This window comes from Varanus komodoensis, unplaced genomic scaffold (genome assembly GCF_004798865.1).
Source record: "Varanus komodoensis strain SLA01 unplaced genomic scaffold, ASM479886v1 scaffold41, whole genome shotgun sequence".
Taxonomy (NCBI): domain Eukaryota; kingdom Metazoa; phylum Chordata; class Lepidosauria; order Squamata; family Varanidae; genus Varanus; species Varanus komodoensis.
The window spans coordinates 5,428,802-5,449,598 of record NW_025335954.1 but is presented as its reverse complement, the minus strand read 5'-3'; the positions used below and the strand labels follow the sequence as shown (position 1 = coordinate 5,449,598).

Sequence of the window (20,797 nt, the reverse complement as noted above, 5' to 3'; positions counted from 1 at the left end):
TCCCCACTCCCACCCCCCAAGTGGGGAGATGGCCACGATCGCAGTTGCATTCATGCAGGGAAGACATAGAGGAGCTGACGACAGAAGAACTTGCTGAACTCCAGAGTGAGCGGCAGAAGGCACTTGCTGAGGAGGATTCCACTGAGGAAGAGGAAGACAGGGAGGAGGTTATCCATGATGTGATACAATCCATTATGCAAAAATGGAATGAGTGCCAGGATTTCTTTGAGAAGCACCACCCCAACAGAACTGTAATGAACAGAGTGTTGAATCTGATGAACAATAACGTGCTCTCTCATTTCTGGAGGGTTATGCAGCGCAGGAAAAAACAAGTGACTAGAGACAGGTTTTTCACAAAAATTGACCCTGCAGCTAAGAGACAAAGAAGAGAGGAAACCCCTGAGAGAGATCTCCCCAATGTCCTTATGGTGGGGGACTCTCCCTCAAAATAATAACCTCCCCCGCACCTAGGTCAGTGCTCTCCACTGTACTGTACAGTACTTTGTTACTTTGTTGTTGTCGTGAGGCCATAGCACTCGTCCCAATTACTCACACAGATGCAGGCAATAAAAGTTTGAAGCCTTTTATTCTAAACAGCTACAAGATATGCAGGCGACAGATAGTACAGGAGCTGCCCTTGATAGTTCTAAGCTGCACAGTTGCCCCCTCCTTTCTGACCATCTGAGATTTACGACATTGATCTAACCCTGCGAACTCGCCCCTCCCCTCACTGACTAGATAAACTCCTCTCCCTCCTTCTTTGACTTTGCCTCTCTTCTGATTGGTCCAAGCCTCGAAGTCGTCTCAGCTGGGCATTCTCCCTGGCAACAGACTGTTCCACAGGCCGCCCAGCCGCATTACCAGGAAATTGTACAAAAACTTCAGTCAGGTGGCGAGGGGGAGGGGGGGCGGTGTTTGTGCCATGGACACCAAGTAGAAATCTTCCTGCTCTAAAGCCTGATCCTCGCTGGGGGCTCCTGCCTCGTTTTTGCATGCTAACGACTCCTCTGAGTCCTTAGGCACAACAGTTGTTCTTTGTCACTTTGTTTCAAATTTTTCTGATAAAAAAAAATAGTTACAGAAAGGATTACCTTATTTACATTGAACCTAATAGGGAAATTTGACTTGGCTCACGACCAAAAATTGGCTCACAACCACATTCAGAGGGGCCAGAACAGATTGACCTTGTTTACATTGAATCTTATGGGGAAATTTGACTTGGGTCACAACCAATTTGGGTCACAGCCAGAGTCGTGGAACCGATTAAGTTTGTGAGCCAAGGTACCACTGTACCTTCTCAGTTGTCTCTTTAAATATAAAACTAACTTAGGCCATGGAAAGCCAGGAAGAAGAGTGGGAAGGGAAAAGGCAGGGGGATCTATACTCTCAGTAGACCACTGGGAATTGTAGGATCAGATGGAACAGAATCCTGGGGAAGCTCCCTAAGATTCAAACAAATGCATGTCCTTCTTTTCTGCTGTTCCTCTGGAGAGCCCATGTGGTGTGGTGGTGAGAGCATTCGGCTGGGGACCTGGGAGTTGTGGGTTCCAGTCCCCACTCAGCTATGGAGCTCACTGCTTGCCTTTGGGCCAGCCACTTCCCCTCAGCCCGACTGGCCTCACAGGGTTGTTGTTGTGAGATTAAAATGGAGCTCTGTAAGCTGCCATGGGCCCCTCAAGGGGAACAAGGCAGGAAGTCAATGCAATGCAGTCATAATGACCACCTCACAGGGAAGCAGGATGGGCGTGGAAGCAGTCATGGCCTTGCTGGAGGGAACGCCAGACACCCCGGCGTGCGTCGTCAGTCTGTCCGGTAACCAAGCCATCCGTCTCCCTCTCATGGAATGCGTCCAGGTGGTAAGTGCATTTCTGCCTGTCCTACTGCCGTGTGGTGGGGCCGGCCAGTCCTCCTCAGGGTATAGTTCTCTTGCAGGCAGGTAGGGAATTTCAGCAGTCTTCTCCTCTTCTTGGGCAGTCCTGGGGGTTGCATTCTCTAAAATCACAGTGCATGGCAGTTAAGTGACCTACGACAGAAATGCATTTGCCAGGGTGCCAGCCCCCTTCGTGTCTTCTCAAGGGAAGTTTGCTTGCAGGCATACAGGAAGCTGGAAAGCTTGCCGTCCTTTGCAGTAGAAGCATAACACTTCAGGTGCCCATCTGTTCATCGCTGATGGGCAGACTAAATGCCGAACATCTTTGTCCTGTACCAGGAGCATCAGGCAGGGGAGGGGGAATACATGGCCCTCCTACCATTGCTGAGCTTCAGCTTTTGTCCTGGCCAGAAGTGAAGGATGTTGGGAGTTGCATTCCAGCAGCTTCCGTTGATCTGCTCGATGCCTGCCCCATGTCCCAGGTGAATCATTAGGACAGGGCAGGGTGATGTGCTGTCATAGGCCAGAAATAGCAAAGGGATTCCCCCCAATTCCTCTTGCCAATTGGGACACAAGTGGCATGGAAAGGAGGAGCCGAGTGATGTTTTCAGTGTGGAGGGAGGCATCCAGAAAGAAAATGGACAGGATGAGGTCAGATGATGGCACAGAATGGGGGGTGGAGCATTGAGACAGGCTCCCCCCCCCCCGCCCAGCATCATCTGCTAACTGGTTCAGTCCTTGGATCTCAGCTGCATTAGGAGACCATTTTTGCAAAATTAAGCTTTATTGTTTTTTCTAAATGGCATTTAAACATGTGTGCCTAATTCTATCATATCAATTTTGTGGCTTAAAAATGAAACTGCAAGCCATTCGTTCAACATAAGGAGAGACCAAAAGCAGTAGTGCAGGATACAACCCTATTTGCATCCAGGCAAGAGGAGAAGCAGCACAAAGAATTGCTTACTGCCTGACAGTCTGCACTGGTGCTATTTCTAAGTGTGCCAGTATCACATTTGGACCCTTTCAGCAGCGTGGACAGGCATAGAGAGGGTGTGTTGTGATCTAGAGAATAATGTCCGACATGCTTGGTGCTTGCCAGAACTTGAAGTTCTGGAAATGCACCAACTTTGGTTGAAGTGAAGCAGCAACAGCAGGAAAGGGGTTCCAGCAAGGACCTGTTAAGAGGGAAGGGTTGGCTGCAAGGAAGAGTAGAGAAGAAAGGCAGAAAAGAGTGGAGGTTTGCAAGTAACAAAAAGCCAGAAATCCTGGCTTAAGAAGCCATGATCAATTGTATGTCCGTGTATGCAGCCCATTCCCTCCTCATTTTGTGCTAGTGAATATATTATTTTTTTCTATAACCAAATGGTGCTTTTTCCCAGTTGAAAGCGGGACAGCATCAAGACAGCAGAAGCAAACCTTATTCCATTCCTGTAATCAGTGTATAGTGCTTTGATTGAATTGAGTTTAAAATGCAAAACTGCTCATGCTGGCTTTTCCTTTTTTAAACAGTCAGGGCTGGTGAGCAGGTGTTTGTGTGGGTTCTTTTGCTCTACTGTATCAGGAATGTAAATTGAAAAAGAATGTAAACACTGTAAATCATGGAATGGCAGAGGAGGACATGGGGGAAGTGAAGTGCAGCTGGACTCATACACTAAAGGAGCCTCATAATCTGATTATTAATGTCTTGCTGCGCTTCTGGCAGGGGTCAAATTTTTCCTGCAAGGGATTGTAATTGTTTCTACATCTTTCAACAGACGAAAGACGTCACAACAGCAATGAATGAGAAACGGTTCGATGAAGCTCTTAAACTTAGAGGAAGGTGAGAGAGTTACAATGTGACTACAATCTTCAGGAGATCTTTGGCTGTGCTTCTTTTTTCTTGGGTTACAAACTGTAAGAATTTGATTAATCAGCTGATTAATCAGTGATACCCAGTCTTAATTGATGTGGCTAAGAATGAGGGCCACACTTGTACATTTTTAAGGCCATCACGTTCAATGTTTGTGCTGAAATTAGAAGCAAAGTATTGAAATTGAATCATTCCTTCTAACAAAAAATGGTTGGTTTTCATTTCTTGTTGAAAAATTTGGTTGCAGACTGACCTATTCAGACTGAAAATAGATAAGTAACAAAAACCAAAATATAAAAACCAGGCTAGGGCCAAGTGATTTTTAAGAGCGGGGGAGAGGCCAGCTTTGAAAGAGATTTTGCAGTTCTTAGGAAATAAATTCATCCTGGTTCTGCATTGCTTCAAATCTTGCAGAATCTCTTTGACCAGAGGCAAGAGTGGCACAAAAGAAGCACACTTGATATTGTGCCTCTCTAACTATGTTTGGCTCTTGCTGACTTGTATCTAGATGGGTTTGTAGGGAGGGGGAAATTTTTAAAGTGCCACAGTGCTTGTTGTCCAAGCAGAAGTGGGCAACCTGCCACCCTTGGACTAATTTCAGAAGCCTTCTGCAAGCAATCAGTTCAGGCATCTAGCAAAAGCATCCTGCTACAAGGGGGGTGGGGGGAGAGGGGGAGAGAAGGGGGTAGTTGAAGGTGAGAGGGAAAAGAGGTGGGGGGGCACACCCTCCTTTGATATTGGCCCTGTCCACCGCTGGCCTGTAAAACATCAGAAGATGTTCCCTGAAGGAACACAAAGGTTACACACCCCTGATCAAAACAATCCTACATACACACTCCTAAAATGCCTCCTTGCATGCACAGACATTTTGTAAACTTTTCCTTCCAGCTGGAGTCCCTCGTTCTGTGTTGGGCATTGCTCCAGAAGGTCCTGAGAACTTGAGTAGCTGTTTTGGAAGCTGGAGAAAGGATTTGATGACGTGGGAGAGAAGTGTCTAAAAAATAAATACACTTAAATGCTTTTTTGAAACAAACCTGTAGCACTTCCATGTTTCAAGGACAGAGCAGCCCCCTTGACTCAGAAACTCTAGCAAATGTTACTGAATCCCCGCAGGAAAGGTCACTAATATCCCCACATCACAAGGAAAAGTTGCAGTTGAGAGGCAGTGGCACACCGAAGGCTGCCTGCTTAGCTCAAAGGAAGGGTGCCCTATTCAAGCTAGACTTGATCAGGTTCCCCAGCTCAGTCTCCTAGCTATGCTGTGTTGTCAGTTCTTTCGGTGCCTACATGGGAATCTGAGTATTGGAGGGATGCTAGCCCATGATTTTTTTCCCTTTTTTGCAGGAGCTTCCAGAACAACTGGAATGTGTACAAGATTTTGGCCCACATCCGTCCCCCCTCTGCAAAGGTAAAAGTCAGGACATACTTCAGTGGTAGAGGATATGCTTTGCATATAGAAGGTCTCAGTCAGGTTCAGTCCCTTACGTCTCCAGCCAAAAGGCTCAGGTAATGCAGGAGGGGAAAGGCACGTGATCTGCCCGAGAACTCAGAGCATTCCTGCTGATCGAAGTAGACAGTCCCAGATCAGGTGGACAAATAATCCACTCTAGTTTGCGGTAGTTTGAACATTCTTTGGCATTGCCCTTCTTTGAGATGGGAATGTAAACTGACTTTTTCCAATCCTGTGACCACTGTTGAGTTTTCCAAATTTGCTGGCATATTGAGTGTAGCACTTCTACTGCATCGTCTTTTAAGATTTTTAATAGCTCAGCTGGAATACTGTCACCTCCACTAGCTTTGTTGTTGCTCAGACTTCCTAAGGCCCATTTGACTTCACATTCCAGGATGTCTGGCTCAAGGTCAGTGACCACCCCATTGTGGTTATCAGGGACGTTAAGCTCTTTCTTGTATAGTTCCTCTGTGTAATCTTGCCATCTCTTCTTAATCTCTTCTGCCTCTATTAGTTCCCTGCCATTTTGGTCCTTTATCATGCCCATCTTTGCATGAAACATTCCCTTCATATCTCCAATTTTCTTGAAGAGATCTCTGGTCCTCCCTATTGTTTTCTTCTATTTCTTTGCACTGTTCATTGAAGAAGACATTTTTATCTCTTCTAGCTATTCTCTTGAATTCTGCATTCAATTGGGTGTATCTTTCCTTTTCTCCCTTGCCTTTCGCTTCCCTTCTTTCCTCAGCTATTTGTAAAGCTTCCTCAGACAGCCATTTTGCTTTCTTGCATTTCTTTTTTCTTTGGAATGGTTTTAGTTGCTACCTCTTGTACAATGTTGTGAACCTCCATCCATAGTTCTTCAGGCACTCTGTCTATCAGATCTAATTCCTTAAATCTATTTGTCACCTCTACTGTATATTCACCAGGGATATGATTTAGGTCATACCTGAGTGGCCTAGTGCTTTTCCCTACTTTCTTCAATCTAAGCCTAAATTTTGCAACGAAAAGCTCATGATCTGAGCCACAGTCAGTTCCTGGTCTAGTTTTTACTGACTGTATAGAGCTTCTCCATCTTTGTTATCTTAGCTGGGTTCAGACAAAACAACCCATCCATGCTGGACCTGACCGCAACATTACCCATCTGCCAGGATCCTCATCCACTGGTGTGCATAGGCACACTGCCTCCAGTAGTGGGGATAGCTTAGAGCCATCAGGACTTCCGTGCTAGTAGCCATGGATAGCTTTCTGTTCTACAGGCAACCACTTCATTCTGCCTAACGGTAGGGCCGGTTGACTTAGAAGCAGAACACCTGTGCTGCATGCAGAGGTTCCCTGATTTGGTCAGTCCGTGACACCTCCATAGATAACTCATCAGCAGCGACCGGGGCCAGTGGCTGAAGGGCGTCAGCCTAAGGGCGGTGACGCCGTTCGGGGCCGAGCGGGGGCTGGGCTGGCCAGGGTCTTTGTTGTTGGCCGGCGGGTGGGATTGGTTAAATTGGCCGGCGGGGTATGTTTTTAAGTGTTTTAATGTGTTTTTAGTTGTTTTAATGGATTCATCTCTGGCTTTGAGTAAGGGGTTGCCTGGGGAGCACGTGGGCGCCGACATTGGGGTGGTCACGGGCAATGGACGTTATGGCATTGGGGGTTTAACGAGTCTCCGTAGAAGAAGAAGGGACAGATGGTTAACACCTGTTCCTCTTTCTGGTTATTCCCCCAGCCGGCGGGTTCCAGGAAGGCTTGTCAACTGCCCCCCGGGCCTGTCAGCGCTGTTGCTTAATGCCAGGTCAATCCAAAATAAGTCATCACTTATCCACAACCTGATAGTGGATGAGGGGGCCAACCTGGCTTGCATTACAGAGACCTGGGCGGGAGAGGCGGGGGATGTCTTCCTCTCTCAACTGTGCCTGCCTGGGTACCTGGTCCCGCACCGGCCGGGCCGGGGGGGGGGGGGGTCGCTTTGGTTTACCAAGCCTCTGTTTCCCTCACGGGGCTTCCTGTTCTCTCGAGGTCGGGTCTTTCTTTCTTTCTTTCTTTCTTTCTTACTTACTTACTTACTTACTTACTTACTTATTTAGAGGAGCGGGTTGGGAGACGTCTAGAGCGTAGGTAGAGGAATCACAGGATGAATCTGACTGAACACACTTAAGAGCCCATTATCGGGCCTATGCTGTGGAGGTGAGGGCGGCGAAGAAGAAATTCTTCTCCGCTTCTATTGCCTCCTCACAATGCCGTCTGGTGGAGCTCTTTTGGGTGGTACAGGGACTGGTTCATCCAGACCCAAAAAAAAGATCTCGTGCCATCCTCGATGGCCCGCTGTGACGACTTCGCCAAGCCTTTCAAGGAGAAAATCACTCAGATTCGTCATGAGCTGGACTCCACTAGTGATTCAGAACCTTCTGGGGAGGTGCCAATGTTGCCGTCTGCTCCAAAATTGATGGATGAATTTCAGTTGTTGCGGCCTGATGATGTGGACAAGGTGCTTGGACAAGTACATCCTACCACCTGCTTACTGGACCCTTGCCCATCTTGGCTACTCAAGAAAGCCAAGGACAGGATAGGGACCTGGATCCTGGAGGTTGTCAAGGGACAGCCAGGTACCTGCCCCTTTAAAGGAGGCGATAGTCTGGCCAGTCATAAAGAAGGCATCTCTGGATCCAGAGATGGCTGCCAATTATAGACCAGTGGCCAACATCCCATTCTTGGGCAAGGTGTTAGAGCGGGTGGTGGCGGGACAACTCCAAGCACTCTTGGATGAAACTGATTAACTGGACCCATTTCAGTCCGGCTTCAGACCCGGGTATGGTACTGAATCTGCCTTGGTCACCCTGTATGATGACCTGTGCAGGGAGAGAGACAGGGGGAGTGCATCCCTGTTGGTTCTCCTGGACCTCTCAGCGGCTTTCAATACCATTGACCATGGTATCCTTCTGGATAGGCTAGCGGGATTGGGAGTTGGAGGCACTGCTTTGCGGTGGTTCCGCTCCTATCTCAATGGCCGATTCCAGAAGGTGGTGTTGGGGGACTATGGCTCTGCGCCATGGCAGTTATGCCATGGAGTTCTGCAGGGGTCCATTTTGTCCCCCCTGCTATTCAACATCTCCATGAAACCACTGGGAGAGGTCATTAGGAGGTGTGGGCTGCGGAATCATCAGTATGCTGATGATACCCAGCTCTACCTCTCGTTTTCCACCAATCCAGGTGAGGCAGTGGCTGTGCTGAACCAGTGCCTGGCCGAGGTACTGGGCTGGATGAGGGCCAATAAACTGAAGCTCAATCCAGAGAAGACGGAGGTCCTGTTGGTAGGTGGTTCGGGCTTCGGGGTGGGGGACCTGGACCTTGTCCTGAATGGGGTTGCACTCCCTCTTAGGGACAAGGTTCACAGCTTGGGAGTGCTCCTCGACCCTGAGCTGTCATTAGAAGTTCCGATGATGGCAGTGACGAGGAGCGCTTTCCTTCAGCTTTGGCTGATCCATCAGCTGCGTCCCTTTCTGGAGAACGACTGCCTGGTGACAGTGACACATGCACTGGTAACTTCCCGATTAGACTTCTGTAACGCGCTCTACATGGGGCTACCCTTGAAGACTGTCCGGAAACTTCAATTGGTGCAAAACAGAGCTGCCAGGTTGCTAACAGGGACTGGGCGTTGTTCTCATATAACCCCAGTCCTCCGTCAACTTCACTGGAAGCTGACGGAGGACTTCATTGAAGTCCGGGCCCAATTCAAGGTGTTGGTTATGACCTATAAAGCCCTCAATGGCCTGGGACCTGGTTATCTAAAGGAGTGCTTGCGTTCATATATGCCCTCCCGCCCCTTGAGATCGGCAGCAGAGACCCTTCTCCAGGAACCCTCCGTGAAAGATATTAGGAGGGTGAGTACCTGGAGGAGGGCTTTCTCTGTGGTGGCGTCCCATCTATGGAATGCGCTCCCCAGAGAGGTCCGTCTGGTGCCGTCGCTATTTGTTTTTCAGTGCCAGGCCAAGACCTTTTTATTTAAAAGTTATTTTAATTGTTAATTTATTGATTGTATTTATTGGGTTTTTATGTACATGCCGAGATGTTTCCGGTTTTTTAAGTCTAATTATATAATTGTTTATTTATGTTGTAAGCCGCCCCGAGGCCTTTTGTGAATGGGGCGGCATAGAAATGAGATGGATGGATGGATGGATGGATGGATGGATGGATAGCAAAGGAAGTGAATGACCCTTCTTGGCTTGAGACCCTGGAGAGCTGCTGGCAGGCAGGGTAGATGAGGCTGGGCCAGCTGGACAAAGGCTCTGACCTGGTGGAAGGTGGCTTCTTGTGATGCTCTGTAGAAGAGAGTTCTGCATTTGCGTCCGTGCAATTGGCAGCTGCAGCAGGGTCCCTGGTTCCAACACAACCAGTGGGGCACACACCTTTGACATGGTTTCTAGCTTTATCCCAATCCCTTTCTCTCCTGCAGAGCGGCTACACTTTGGCAGTGATGAATGTGGGCGCACCAGCAGCGGGCATGAATGCTGCTGTGAGGTCAGCCGTCAGGATTGGCTTGATCCATGGCCACAGGATGCTGGCTGTGCATGATGGCTTTGAAGGGCTGGCGGAAGGGAAGGTGAGTGATTTTCTTCTAATCTTCCATTCTGCTAAGAACATTCTTTCTTCCTTGCATACGCGATTTGCCAGGGGGTATTATTGCATTGCCATTCAAAAAGATCTGCAGTAAGAAACCCTGTTCCCTCTATTCTTTCTTTCAGATTGAGGAAATCGGTTGGGGAGGAGTTGGTGGCTGGACTGGAAGAGGTGGATCGAGCCTTGGAACCAAAAGGTATTGCCAGGCTGTTTCTACTCAGTAAAAAGATTAAATAAGATGACATTCTGAAATAGCTGAGGTATGCTTTCTCCCACCTGTTACCCTGGTCTACAATCGAAGACACACCCATCACTCTAGTGCCTAAAAATGTGGACTTCTAGAGTGTGAAAGAGTAAAAATTCTCATAGTTTTTGGAGGCAACCTCCTCCTTTCCTGCAAGAGTCGCTGTTCTGGGCACACTTCTTGATGGGAAGAGCAGGGGCTTATGCCAAACTGCCTCAGGTGCAGATGGATAAACTGCATCTCTGCATCAGGAGTAACTGAGTGCTTTCATCATATCCTCTGCTAAAATCCAGTGGAATTACCTGCACTAGTGGAGACTGATTGGAGAGAGGCAAGCCCAGAGCAGTTACTCATGCAGGGGGCACCAGGCAGCCTCCTCTGGGGACAGGGAATGCTCGTGGGTCTCCACACTGAGTCAAACCAAATGCTCCACTCCAAATCACGGCCTCTGCTGAAACATGTCAGAATGGCTTGGGCACTGGCAGATTGATTTATACCTGGGGATTACGGGGATAATGGGGCACCGGTGCTTTCTGCAATTGAACGCAAAGGTGGTATCCCAAGAAGGGAATGCTGGTGTTTTAAAGCTTGTTCCCTCACAGGACTCTTCCCAAGAAATACTTTGAAGAAATCAGCAACAACATTTCTGCTTTTAACATTCATGGGCTCATCATCATTGGTGGCTTTGAGGTAGGTCTTAGGCAAGCCTGGACTCTTTGGAGTAGGGGCAGACCTCTGATGCCCTCCATTGGTCTTGGACTAGAAGATTCCCAGTCCCTAACCTGCTGGCTGGGGCTGATGGGGGTTGCAATCCAAAACACCACTGAGTTATCTGCCCTTCTTTAAAGTAGGAGATAATGGAAGTCAGCCATCGTCTGGAGTATTGCTGCGTGTACTGTCCTCATGAGGAATGCCTCACCTCTCCCAGCATGAGAAAAGGCAAAATGCCTGGGGTGGGGGGGCGGTGGCACAAGTGCACAAGGGGGGTGGCATCAGTCCATGCAGCTGACACCCACTCATGACTCATGATGGAGCAATGTCCACCATGCATGCGCCTCCCTCCCTCCCTCCCTCCCTCCCTCCCTCCCTCTCTCTCTCTCTCTCTCTCTCTCTCTCTCTCTTGCATCCTTGGTTTATAGGGTTAACAGGCTGATGCAGCAGTGTGCACATTTTCGTGCTCCACAGAACTCTCTCCCGAGGCACAATGTCGCAGTCGTGGGCTGGAGGAAACACCCCCTGGGACAGCATCTCTTTCCCAAGCTAGTTCAGCCAAGGGAAGGGGGTGGGGGTGGGTTCAGTGGTTCCCTGGAGGCAGCCAATTTTGGGGGGAGACTGAGGCTGGGAATGGAGAGCTTGATTTGGGGTGTGGGGAGGAGTGGAAAGAAGCCTCAATTCAAGGGACCTTCAAGGACTCACACCTCTCTGCAGACATTAGGAGTGAACCCTGAGCACAAGTGGGTGGCTCGTGCTGCCAGCCGAGGTGATCCTTTCCCCTTTTCATAGGCCTTTACGGGCAGCCTGGAACTCATTGAAGGCCGATGCAAGTTTGAGGAGCTCTGCATCCCGCTCTGTGTGATCCCCGCCACTGTCTCCAACAACGTTCCTGGCTCCGACTTCAGCATCGGTGCAGACACTGCCCTGAACACCATCACATCGGTATGAGCCTCGCTGGCCTCCGAGCTCAGACTCAGTTGCTTTCCATATGCTCCAAGCTGCCCTTCCTGAAGTAGCAGTTCAGCATCAGGTTTGCCGCAGCCGGCACCTCCCTGTTCCCTCTTGCAGCTGCAGCCAGAGCTGGACCAAGGACAGAAGGGCCATGGCAGCCTTCTTCAACCTGGCAGCCTCCAAATGTATTACAAGATGGCAGTGTTGTGTAATGGTTAGAACACTGGACTGGACCCTGAGGACCCACATTCTAGTCCCCACTCAGAAGTGAAGTGCACTGGATGACTTTGGGCCAGTCAGTGATTCCCAGCTTCACTGAACTCACCAGCTTGCTGTAAAGATAAAACAAAGAGGAAGGATGCCTTGTTCCTTGTAAGAGAAAAAACGGCATTATATATATGATGTAACCAAACAAACCTGTGTTGGATTGCAACTCCTCTCACCATATTTAAGCTCAGCCATGTTGGCTGTGGAGGATGGGAGTTGCAGTCAAACATATTTGGAGAGCCCTAAGTTGGAAGGCTGGTCTGCTCGTATAGGCAAGGCTGCATATTTTGTAATATCCTGCAAATCTTGGCTTTTATGTTTGTGTTTAACATTTCTAGTCCATAAAGGTACAATACCAGCTAAAACACAATCAACAGCTGAGGAGCAGTGAGGTAGGAAAAAAGTAGTGCTTTCCTTAGCTAGTGGGGCAGGGCTTGTTGCTATTGCCCACAGCTGGGAGGAACCAATTAAAAGCTGTGGGTTTGCAGCATTGAAACAGGCTGCAGAAACCAGCTTTTCATGATGCAGAATCTAGAGTTTATTCCGTAGGCATCTCTCTTGGAAAGGATCTTAGGCAGCTGGACTGGAGACCCCTCTGCCAGAACCGCTGGGGGAGCTGCTACCAGCCGCCCTCCTAGTCAAGTGGATCCATGGCTTTAGGCACCTTCCTGGGTGCAAAAGCAGTGGGCAGAGGCCGTGGCTCTGGGACAGAGCATCTGCCTTGCATGCTGGAGGCTCCGTGTTCCCTTGCAGGAATCTCCAGCTAGGAAGAGCACCAAGTGCAGGGGTGTGCAAGTCCCTTCTAGGCCACAGAACCTTGGAGCTGGCGGAGCAGAGGCATAGCTGCTCACCCATCCTAGTGCCCTCTAGATATTCTGGACTACAACTCCCGTCATCCCTGCCCATTGCTCAGGCTGTTGGGGCTGCTTGGAGTTGGAAGTTGAACAGATCTGGGGGGCACCAAGTTGGCGCTGGCTGGGTGTGGATGTCTGAACCCATGTTGAGGTCTTTTTCTGTATGTTTATAGTCTCAGAGATGCCCAATGTTCCAAAGGGAAATTTCCCTGCCTATTTATTGTTAGTCACGAAGTCGCGTCCGACCCAGTGCGACCCCATGGGCAACACTCCTCCAGGTCTTCCTGTCCTCCACCATCCCCCAGAGTCCACTTAAGCTCACGCTGACTGCTTCAGTGACTCCATCCAGCCACCTCATTCTCTGCCTATCAGTTCTTTCAAAAACACTAGCCTCCTTATAGAATTGGCCAGCTTTTCTTTGACACGTGGTTTGTTTCATCCCCAGACTTGCGACAGGATCAAACAGTCTGCAGCCGGCACCAAGAGGCGCGTGTTCATCATTGAGACTATGGGAGGGTACTGTGGCTACCTGGCTACCATGGCAGGTTTGGCTGCCGGAGCAGATGCGGCCTATATTTACGAAGATCCTTTCACTATCCATGACTTGGAGGTGAAAACCGTTTGTGGATGCTCAAGAGACAGCTGCTTGAAAACCATGCCTGCTTCAGCGAGGGCCAGCACAGGGTGAATCCGGTTCATGGAGCTCCTTCCGTGAATGGGGAAGGACAGTAGCCCAGTGGCGGAGCCCCTGCTTTGCATGCAGAAGACCATGGCCTCTCCAGATGGGGCTGGGAAAGACCCTTGCCTGAAACTTTGGAGAGCTGCTGCCAGCCAGTGTAGGCAATACTGAGTTGGATAAATGAGGTTTTTATAAGGCAACTTCCTGCATTCCTTCCACATTTGCAACTTTCCTCATGGTGTCCTTGAGAGGGGGAAGGATCAATTGGAGGAAGACACCAGTATTCCTCTTGATCCAGCTCAAGGCTGCAGGATGTCCCAGGTCAATGCTCAGCATCTCCAGGTAGAGCTGGGAAAGAATCCTGCCCAAAGGGAAGCTGTGCCAGCCAACACTAACAATCCTGAATCAGAAGGACTGCCTTGATATAAATCAGCTTCCTGTGTCCCTCCCGAGCGGCCTTCGTGGCAAATATTAGAACAGCAATTCTGTTTGCTGGGGCAGCAATGGTAAATGGTTAGAGAAGCACTAGCATGACACAAGACATACATGAAAGAGAGGTTGCCAAATGTCTCTCTGCACAGTTCTGGCCATTCCGCCAACCTGCACCCATGAGGAGCAGGGCATTCTGTGTGTGTGGGTGGGGGGGCAAGTGCTCCAGATAGAACAAACGGAAGCCATAATTCCAGAGCAAAGCCAGCCTGGGCTAACAGACATTTGGGCAGCAAACACTGTATTGCAGTGTCAACACCTATGCTTTTCCTGCACACCATCACTAATTAAATGGATTGCAGTTTGAATGTTAGTAAATGAGTAGAACTACTGCTTTCATATCCACATTCCCAAACATGATTTCATAGGTTGGCTTTCCCCAACCTGGTGGAGTCCAGATGGTTTGAACTTCAACTCCAAGAGTCCCATCCAGTATGAACAATGGCTGGGAATCCTGGGAACTGAAGTCAGAAAGCATTTAGAAGGCGGCAAGTTGGGAAACGTGGTCACAGGCTTCCGTGCAAATATTAAGCTCCCCGCTAGCTGATAACCAATCTTGGCCTTGGAAAGTTTTTTCAGGTGCCCCCTGTGTAGAAGATATGGTTGGCTGCATGGAAAGGCTGGGAACTGGACTTGTGTAGCAAACTCGTGATGCCACATTTGGAATGTGTTTCTGAGCAGTTTTGGAGAGGGATGCCTGCTCCTCCTTTGCCTCAGAATCCTAAGAAGCCGCATTCTTTCTTTGGTTCACAGATGAATGTGGAACACCTGACTGAGAAAATGAAGACCACAGTGAAGAGAGGGCTAATACTGAGGTATGGGACTGCAATTAACCATCAGAAGTAGAAGAGGATAGGAGGCTTATGTAAGTTTTCCATTCTTTAGGAGGGTGAAGAAAGATGCAGCATTGGAAGATGACAGAAGCAGATCTGCTTCTCTTTTAACCATGCAAGCTTTTCATTCAAGCAATAAACCAGCCTTGGTTTGACACCTTTTCAAGCACAATGCTTGAATTGGGGAAATCTGGTTGTGGAAGGTGTCTGTTGCCTAGCATCTTTGCACTACCAAATGTGCCTTCTCTCTCTCACCCCCGACTTAAAATCCTGGTGCAGTTTGTGAAGTGCATGTGGAAAGTGAAAGAGGGATGTATAAATGAAATCTTAAAATAAATATTAGTCTTTTTTAAAAGCTTTAGGCCACCCATCTGATTCCTGGTGGAGACAGGCAAGACTAAGAGGCTGATTTTTGCATTTGACCAATGCATATTTAGGACACACTTTGTAGCATGAAGAAGCTGCTGTGGTTGCTCTTTAAACACTGTGCCTGTCTTTTACCTAATTTGGGAAGACGTTCCCTCTCTTTACAAAGGTGCTTTAAGAACTGTTGCTGGAGCCTTTGTGGTTCGGTGTTCTCATATTAAGCTGGAGTGCATATGAAGGTACAAGAAGGATTCTTGTAGTTTGATGCCACAGTGGTATTTTGCAATAATTTAAGTAGAAGTGCCCAGCATGATTATCTCAGCGTACAGCTTGTTATTCCTAATCCTAAACTTTGGAATTTTAACAATGTATATGTATTTTAAAAACTCTTTCATTCTTCCAAGTCTAGGCAAAGGTCCTGGCTGAAAATCTTTCCCAATCTAGAGCCATTTCAAGTGTACAGAATTTCAAGAGCAGTACTCTCCCTTGCTTCCCGGTAGTAAATGGCAAGCTACAGGTTGGTTATGTTAACCACCTTTGGGTTGCTCATTGAACTCTAGCTGTAGATAGCAAGGAATTACTGTGTAAAAAAGCAAGATGCTGCCACCAGTTTCTTATGGATTGATGGTACAATGTCTGATTCCGGAATATAAGAAAATAGGTTGGCTGGTTAAGTCAGGGCTTATTCTGAAACACCCCAAATGTCTTCCAGAGGGTCCCTCCAAATCAAGTTGAGAGACCTGATTTGCACTCAAGTCTCCCAACAACTACTTGCCTCGGTCAAGGTCAAGAAGAGGTGGGCTTTTGGGCCCAGTGCCAGCATGGTCAGGTGAATGCTAAGGCCTATAATGCCAGGAGAGCCCACTGATCTGGTAGGCAGGCGTGTTGCAAATGAAGCGCCAGCCAAAGCTGCAGCTGCTCACTCTCTTTTCCTGGAATGCCTCTGGGCCTTGATGAATGGGGACCCAGGGGAAAATGCATCCCCTGCCCAGTGCTCCCTGGTGAGCTTCCGGGGGGGGGGGGGGAGCACTGGAGTGGCGCAAGTCTCCTCAGAGGCCACCTTGCCCAAGGGCTCCTCAAGCCTGGCACAGGCTGGCCAAAATCAGATTGAAGTGGCTGCAAGTGCTTGGGAATAGTAAATGATACTGTTGGTAAATGATACTGATATTGGGCATTTTGGTTTTATTTGTTATAGTTATATCTTGCCTTTTTTCCCTGTACAACCCTGCAAGGTAGGGTAGGCTGAAAGTCAGTGAATGGCCCAAACTCACCCAGTGAGCTTCATGGCCAAGTGGGGGCTGTAATCCTGCCCCCCAGAATTTCCGTGCAAAATTCAAACCACTGTGCTGCACTGGTTCTCAGCACACAGAAGAGGGTTCATTAGTTAAAAGCCTAGGGCCCATCATTGTGTAAGATTCCTTCACCAGTTAGACTGTAAGTAAGGCTTGACAGAGGCAATGGTCTTAGTAGTTCACTATGACAAGCCATGTTTTCCTTTAATGCAAAACTTATGTACCAGTGTGTTAAAGCCACTTCTTAATCTCGAATGGCCCTATCTCCCTGCATTATTTATGCTAGATCTCTCTCTCTCTCTCTCTCCTCCCTCCCTCCCTCCCTCCCTCCCAGGAATGAGAAATGCAATGAAAACTATACCACTGAATTCATATACAACTTGTATTCTGAAGAAGGAAAAGGCATTTTTGACACCAGAAAGAATGTTTTGGGACATATGCAGCAGGTATGTCTGGTGCCCAAGTATACTTCTGGTGCACAAGCAGGCTTAATAACAGTGTTATTAACTAGAAGGAGTTGAACTATACCAGAAGAGAGACAGGTAGGCTGGATAGAAAATCGCCAATGAGTCGTCCTTCCCAAGTCCCCTGGCTGGAAGTTTTGTTGTAATCATTGTATGGTCATCTTGGTGGGCCTAAAAACCCATGTTCAAACTTGGGGAACTGTGACTTGTTGGAAGAAAGGGAGAACGTTGTTTGAGAGAACATGCCAGGAACAACAGAGTTTCAGATTCTAGCTTGCTCTCAGCTCTGCCATGCTGGCTGAATTGCCTTTTTTCAGCCCCCAATACATGGCACAGTACATTAGGAACCCGTGGATCACCCCAAGGTGGAGGAAGTGGGCAGGATGGCGATTTCTGTTAATTCCTTCTTCCCTCTGCAACCTCAGCCTATTCTGGAAGATTCCCCAACATTCCACAGCACATTTGGGAGAGTGTAGGAAGGCTGTGAGGAGGGGAAAGAAATCTCTAAAGATTTCTGTCTCATTGCTTTCCTCCAGCATAATCATCCAGTTCATGGAGTTTCATTCCCTGCAGCTCTCCATTCAGTTCATTCGATATAGCTGAGCATGTTTGCCTTCAGGTACTGCGAGTTCTTGTCACTTTCCCATGCAAGTTGAAATCTAGTAAATTTATTCAGTTTGAGCAAAACTGTGAAGCATTTTTAAGAAGCATTTAATTTTCATTTAGGGAAAAATCACTGCCTCTGTGGGGTCATGCAGGATCATGCTCTCAACCTCACTGCTTTAATTGGGGCATACATTTTAATCAGCAATCGATGTGACTGATTCTAACTGTATCCAATTTCAACAGCATCATGGCAATTAATCCTGTTGGAAGAGTCAAACCACTGAGCTGCCCACAAACTGCTTTGCCTCAACCATGATTCTGAAAAGAACAGCAAACCCACTCCTTTTCTCATTGCAGGGCGGCTCGCCAACTCCCTTTGATCGAAATTTTGGAACAAAAATGGGTGCCAAAGCAGTGGCGTGGATGTCTGGCAAGGTCAAAGAGTGTTCCAGGCATGGTATGTGGGAACCTGCCGCTTGAAGACCTATTAAACAGCCTAGGCTGCTGGGGATGGTGGTGTGTGGAATTTTCAAAAAGGAAAAGTGAGAAGGGAATCCAGTAAAGTCCCACTCTTGCTTTGTGCTCTTAAAAGGAGGTAACAGCCTGCAAATTTGCATAGGGTGCTCATTATGTCCAGGCTTGTAAGGGGTGTTTTACTGTCTGGCTGTGTGCTAATGAATACTTTTGCGCAGTGCCTCAGGGCTGCTTATGAATCAGCATGCAATGGTTTAAAAGAACAATTAAACTAGCAACATTTTCACACTAGAGATTTCACTACTACACAAATGCTTTTAAAAATAAGTTGGTTTCAATCATATGCCAGAAAGCTGGCAGTGATGCAACTTGGTAGACCGGTCTAGAGAAGACACTCACAGGGAAGGTGCCACCCCTGAAAAAGCCCTGCTGCTTTGTTTGCAGCTGTCAGGGCTTTGGTATAGCACACTTTGTGATATTGAGTTTCATATGATCTAAGCACTTACACAAGTAGGTGAAGGTTCTCCATGTGAGGTCCTGGCCCCAGTCTGTTTGGCACTTCAAGGTAAGAACTAGCTCAGAATCATGGCCAGAAATCTTCTGATTGTTTTATTCATAATATACCCTTATTCCAAGGTAGTTTGTAATATAAGCAATAAAAAGCTCAAGTTCCAATGTTTCAGAGAGTGGACCAGGTGAGCATTTTGTGTCCTTTCTTTTTCAGGTCGTATATTTGCCAACACTCCTGATTCAGCTTGCCTTCTGGGCATGCGCAGACGGGCCCTTGTGTTCCAGCCACTTGCGGAACTTAAAGAGCAGACAGATTTTGAGTAAGTTTCTCTTATGCCATCTCTGTGGGTGCAGTCAGCAAATAAGGAAGGACTTTGGTAACTTGCAGCTCACCAGATCTGCTAGACTCCTTAGAATTTTTTTCTTAAAAAAAAAAAAAAAAAAAGAATCTTGTCCTCATTGTTTGAAAAATTGTTTCTATTGTGATTGAAAAAGATGCTTTAAGTCAGAAGTGTTAGTACATGATTATTATGGTAAGCGCCTATAGCATAGCACATAGGTCAGCAAGTTCTCCCAGTCTATTTTATAAATACAGGAACAGTCAAAGTTACCTGCAGGAGCACAAGCTGTGTTTAGTGACTAACTTTAGTCCATTCACTTCTGGGTCAGTGCAAGCTTTCAGCAGGCCCTGACCAAGGACCCCTTCACCCCTTCTGCCCCCCACAAGCGTTACTTTACACCCGGACAAAATCACCAAGTGGCAGACATGCTGACAAGAGCTGCAGCTCCAGCCCAGCCACCTGCTGCTCCCTCAGCCCAAGGAAGGAGGCCAGAGGGCTGCCGGTACCATCTCTTCTCAACTGCTGTGCTTACATGACACACTAAGCCACCTTGTGCATAAGCTGCAGGAGGTTGGTGCTTCACAGCCCAAGTGTGCCCAACAGGTAATTGTGCTCACTGTGGACTGTTCTCCCTCACCTTCCACCTTGGTCCTTCAGCAGCTATCACAGTCCCCTTCACAGCAGGATCTGTTTTCTTTTCTGCTCCCTCTAATGATTGCTCCTTTTGCTGCCTTTTTTCAGCGCTACAGAATGTGGCCCCCCAAAATTGTGCATTTACAGTTATAATTCTATTACATTTTGTTGATTTTGTTAAAATTTTTATGGAAAGCCACTAGAGAGCTTCTAGGCTATAGGGTGGCATATAAATGCAACAAACAAACAACATTCATTAGTCTTCTGGAGTCATTCTGGGTTGATGCCCTTGTCAGTTTTAGCATTCAAAGCATATGAAGTGTAGTTGGTAACGTGGATGAGAATTACCAAGGTGATTGAACACAGTTGAATAGATCTAACTGGGCTGTCAAATTAAAATCAGTGGTGAAGGGGAAAAAGTACATGCACCTTTCACATTTTCATCTAATTCCAGAGAAAGGAGATATTAGCTCCCCAGGCTCCTTTTCTGTCTGTCCACATTTCTACACATTCCTGTGGAAAGCAGTGTAGGATGTTGGCATCTCTAGTTCCAAACCTTGGAGTGCTACTGATACAGGGAATGAATGACAGTTTTTGCTAATTAAAGGATTTCCTGGCGTGTCATTGATACCTTCCGTTTAGAACTGGTTGTTGGAAACTTCCTGAGTAACTTGCCAAGACCATGGGATGGATCACACTGCCATGGTGATTCTCACCTCCCCTCTTTCCAACAGGCACCGCATTCCCAGGTGTCAGTGGTGGCTGAAGCTTCGTCCCATCCTGAAGGTCCTTGCCAAGTACAAGATTGATCTGGATACATCAGAGACGGCGCACTTAGAGCATATCACTCGCAAGAGAGTATCTGGCGAAGGGGCTTTGTGAACAGCTTAGGAAACTAGCTCCAGCTCTCCCTTGAATCATGAAACTCAAGACCATTAAAATAAATCCATTAAAATAAATCTTCAAATTCCTTCAATTCCAGTTTCCATCCTAGTGTTTTTGTGTATTGGTTGAGGCTGCATGTTCGCCACAAACGGAAGCAAGAGGTGCTATGCCAGGAGCAGAGGGCCATAGCTCCATTTACAAAGAAGCAAGGCTTGGGCAGATCTAGTGCCATGTTCTTTAGCTAGCTTAGGGCAGATTACAGTGGGCTCCCGTGCTCTTGCATCTGAAACTGGCCAGGTCCACCCCTCTTCCTTTAGCCTTACCAGTGCTGTAAAACTTGGCCGTACATTGTGCTTCTGCAGAATTGTTTGGAATGGGAATTTCAAAAGCATTTAAATTGATCTTACTGAATTTTTAAAGT

General features: G+C 47.7%; 1 protein-coding gene across 2 annotated transcripts in view; it reads left to right on the top strand.

The window, feature by feature from the left end:
- Positions 1–20,467, top strand: part of LOC123029763 (ATP-dependent 6-phosphofructokinase, muscle type) — a 50,929-nt gene extending 30,462 nt beyond the window's left edge. For both annotated transcript variants that reach the window (XM_044443048.1, XM_044443047.1), the window contains exons 11-23: positions 1,731–1,856; positions 3,625–3,689; positions 5,064–5,127; positions 9,611–9,757; positions 9,900–9,970; positions 10,621–10,708; positions 11,522–11,674; positions 13,250–13,414; positions 14,726–14,787; positions 16,798–16,909; positions 17,891–17,990; positions 18,732–18,837; positions 20,226–20,467. In XM_044443048.1, the coding sequence (XP_044298983.1) occupies positions 1,731–1,856; positions 3,625–3,689; positions 5,064–5,127; positions 9,611–9,757; positions 9,900–9,970; positions 10,621–10,708; positions 11,522–11,674; positions 13,250–13,414; positions 14,726–14,787; positions 16,798–16,909; positions 17,891–17,990; positions 18,732–18,837; positions 20,226–20,373 (1,407 nt within the window). In that variant the 3' untranslated portion in view covers positions 20,374–20,467. The remainder of the gene's footprint in view (positions 1–1,730; positions 1,857–3,624; positions 3,690–5,063; positions 5,128–9,610; positions 9,758–9,899; positions 9,971–10,620; positions 10,709–11,521; positions 11,675–13,249; positions 13,415–14,725; positions 14,788–16,797; positions 16,910–17,890; positions 17,991–18,731; positions 18,838–20,225) is intronic.
- The last annotated feature ends 330 nt before the right edge of the window (positions 20,468–20,797 follow it).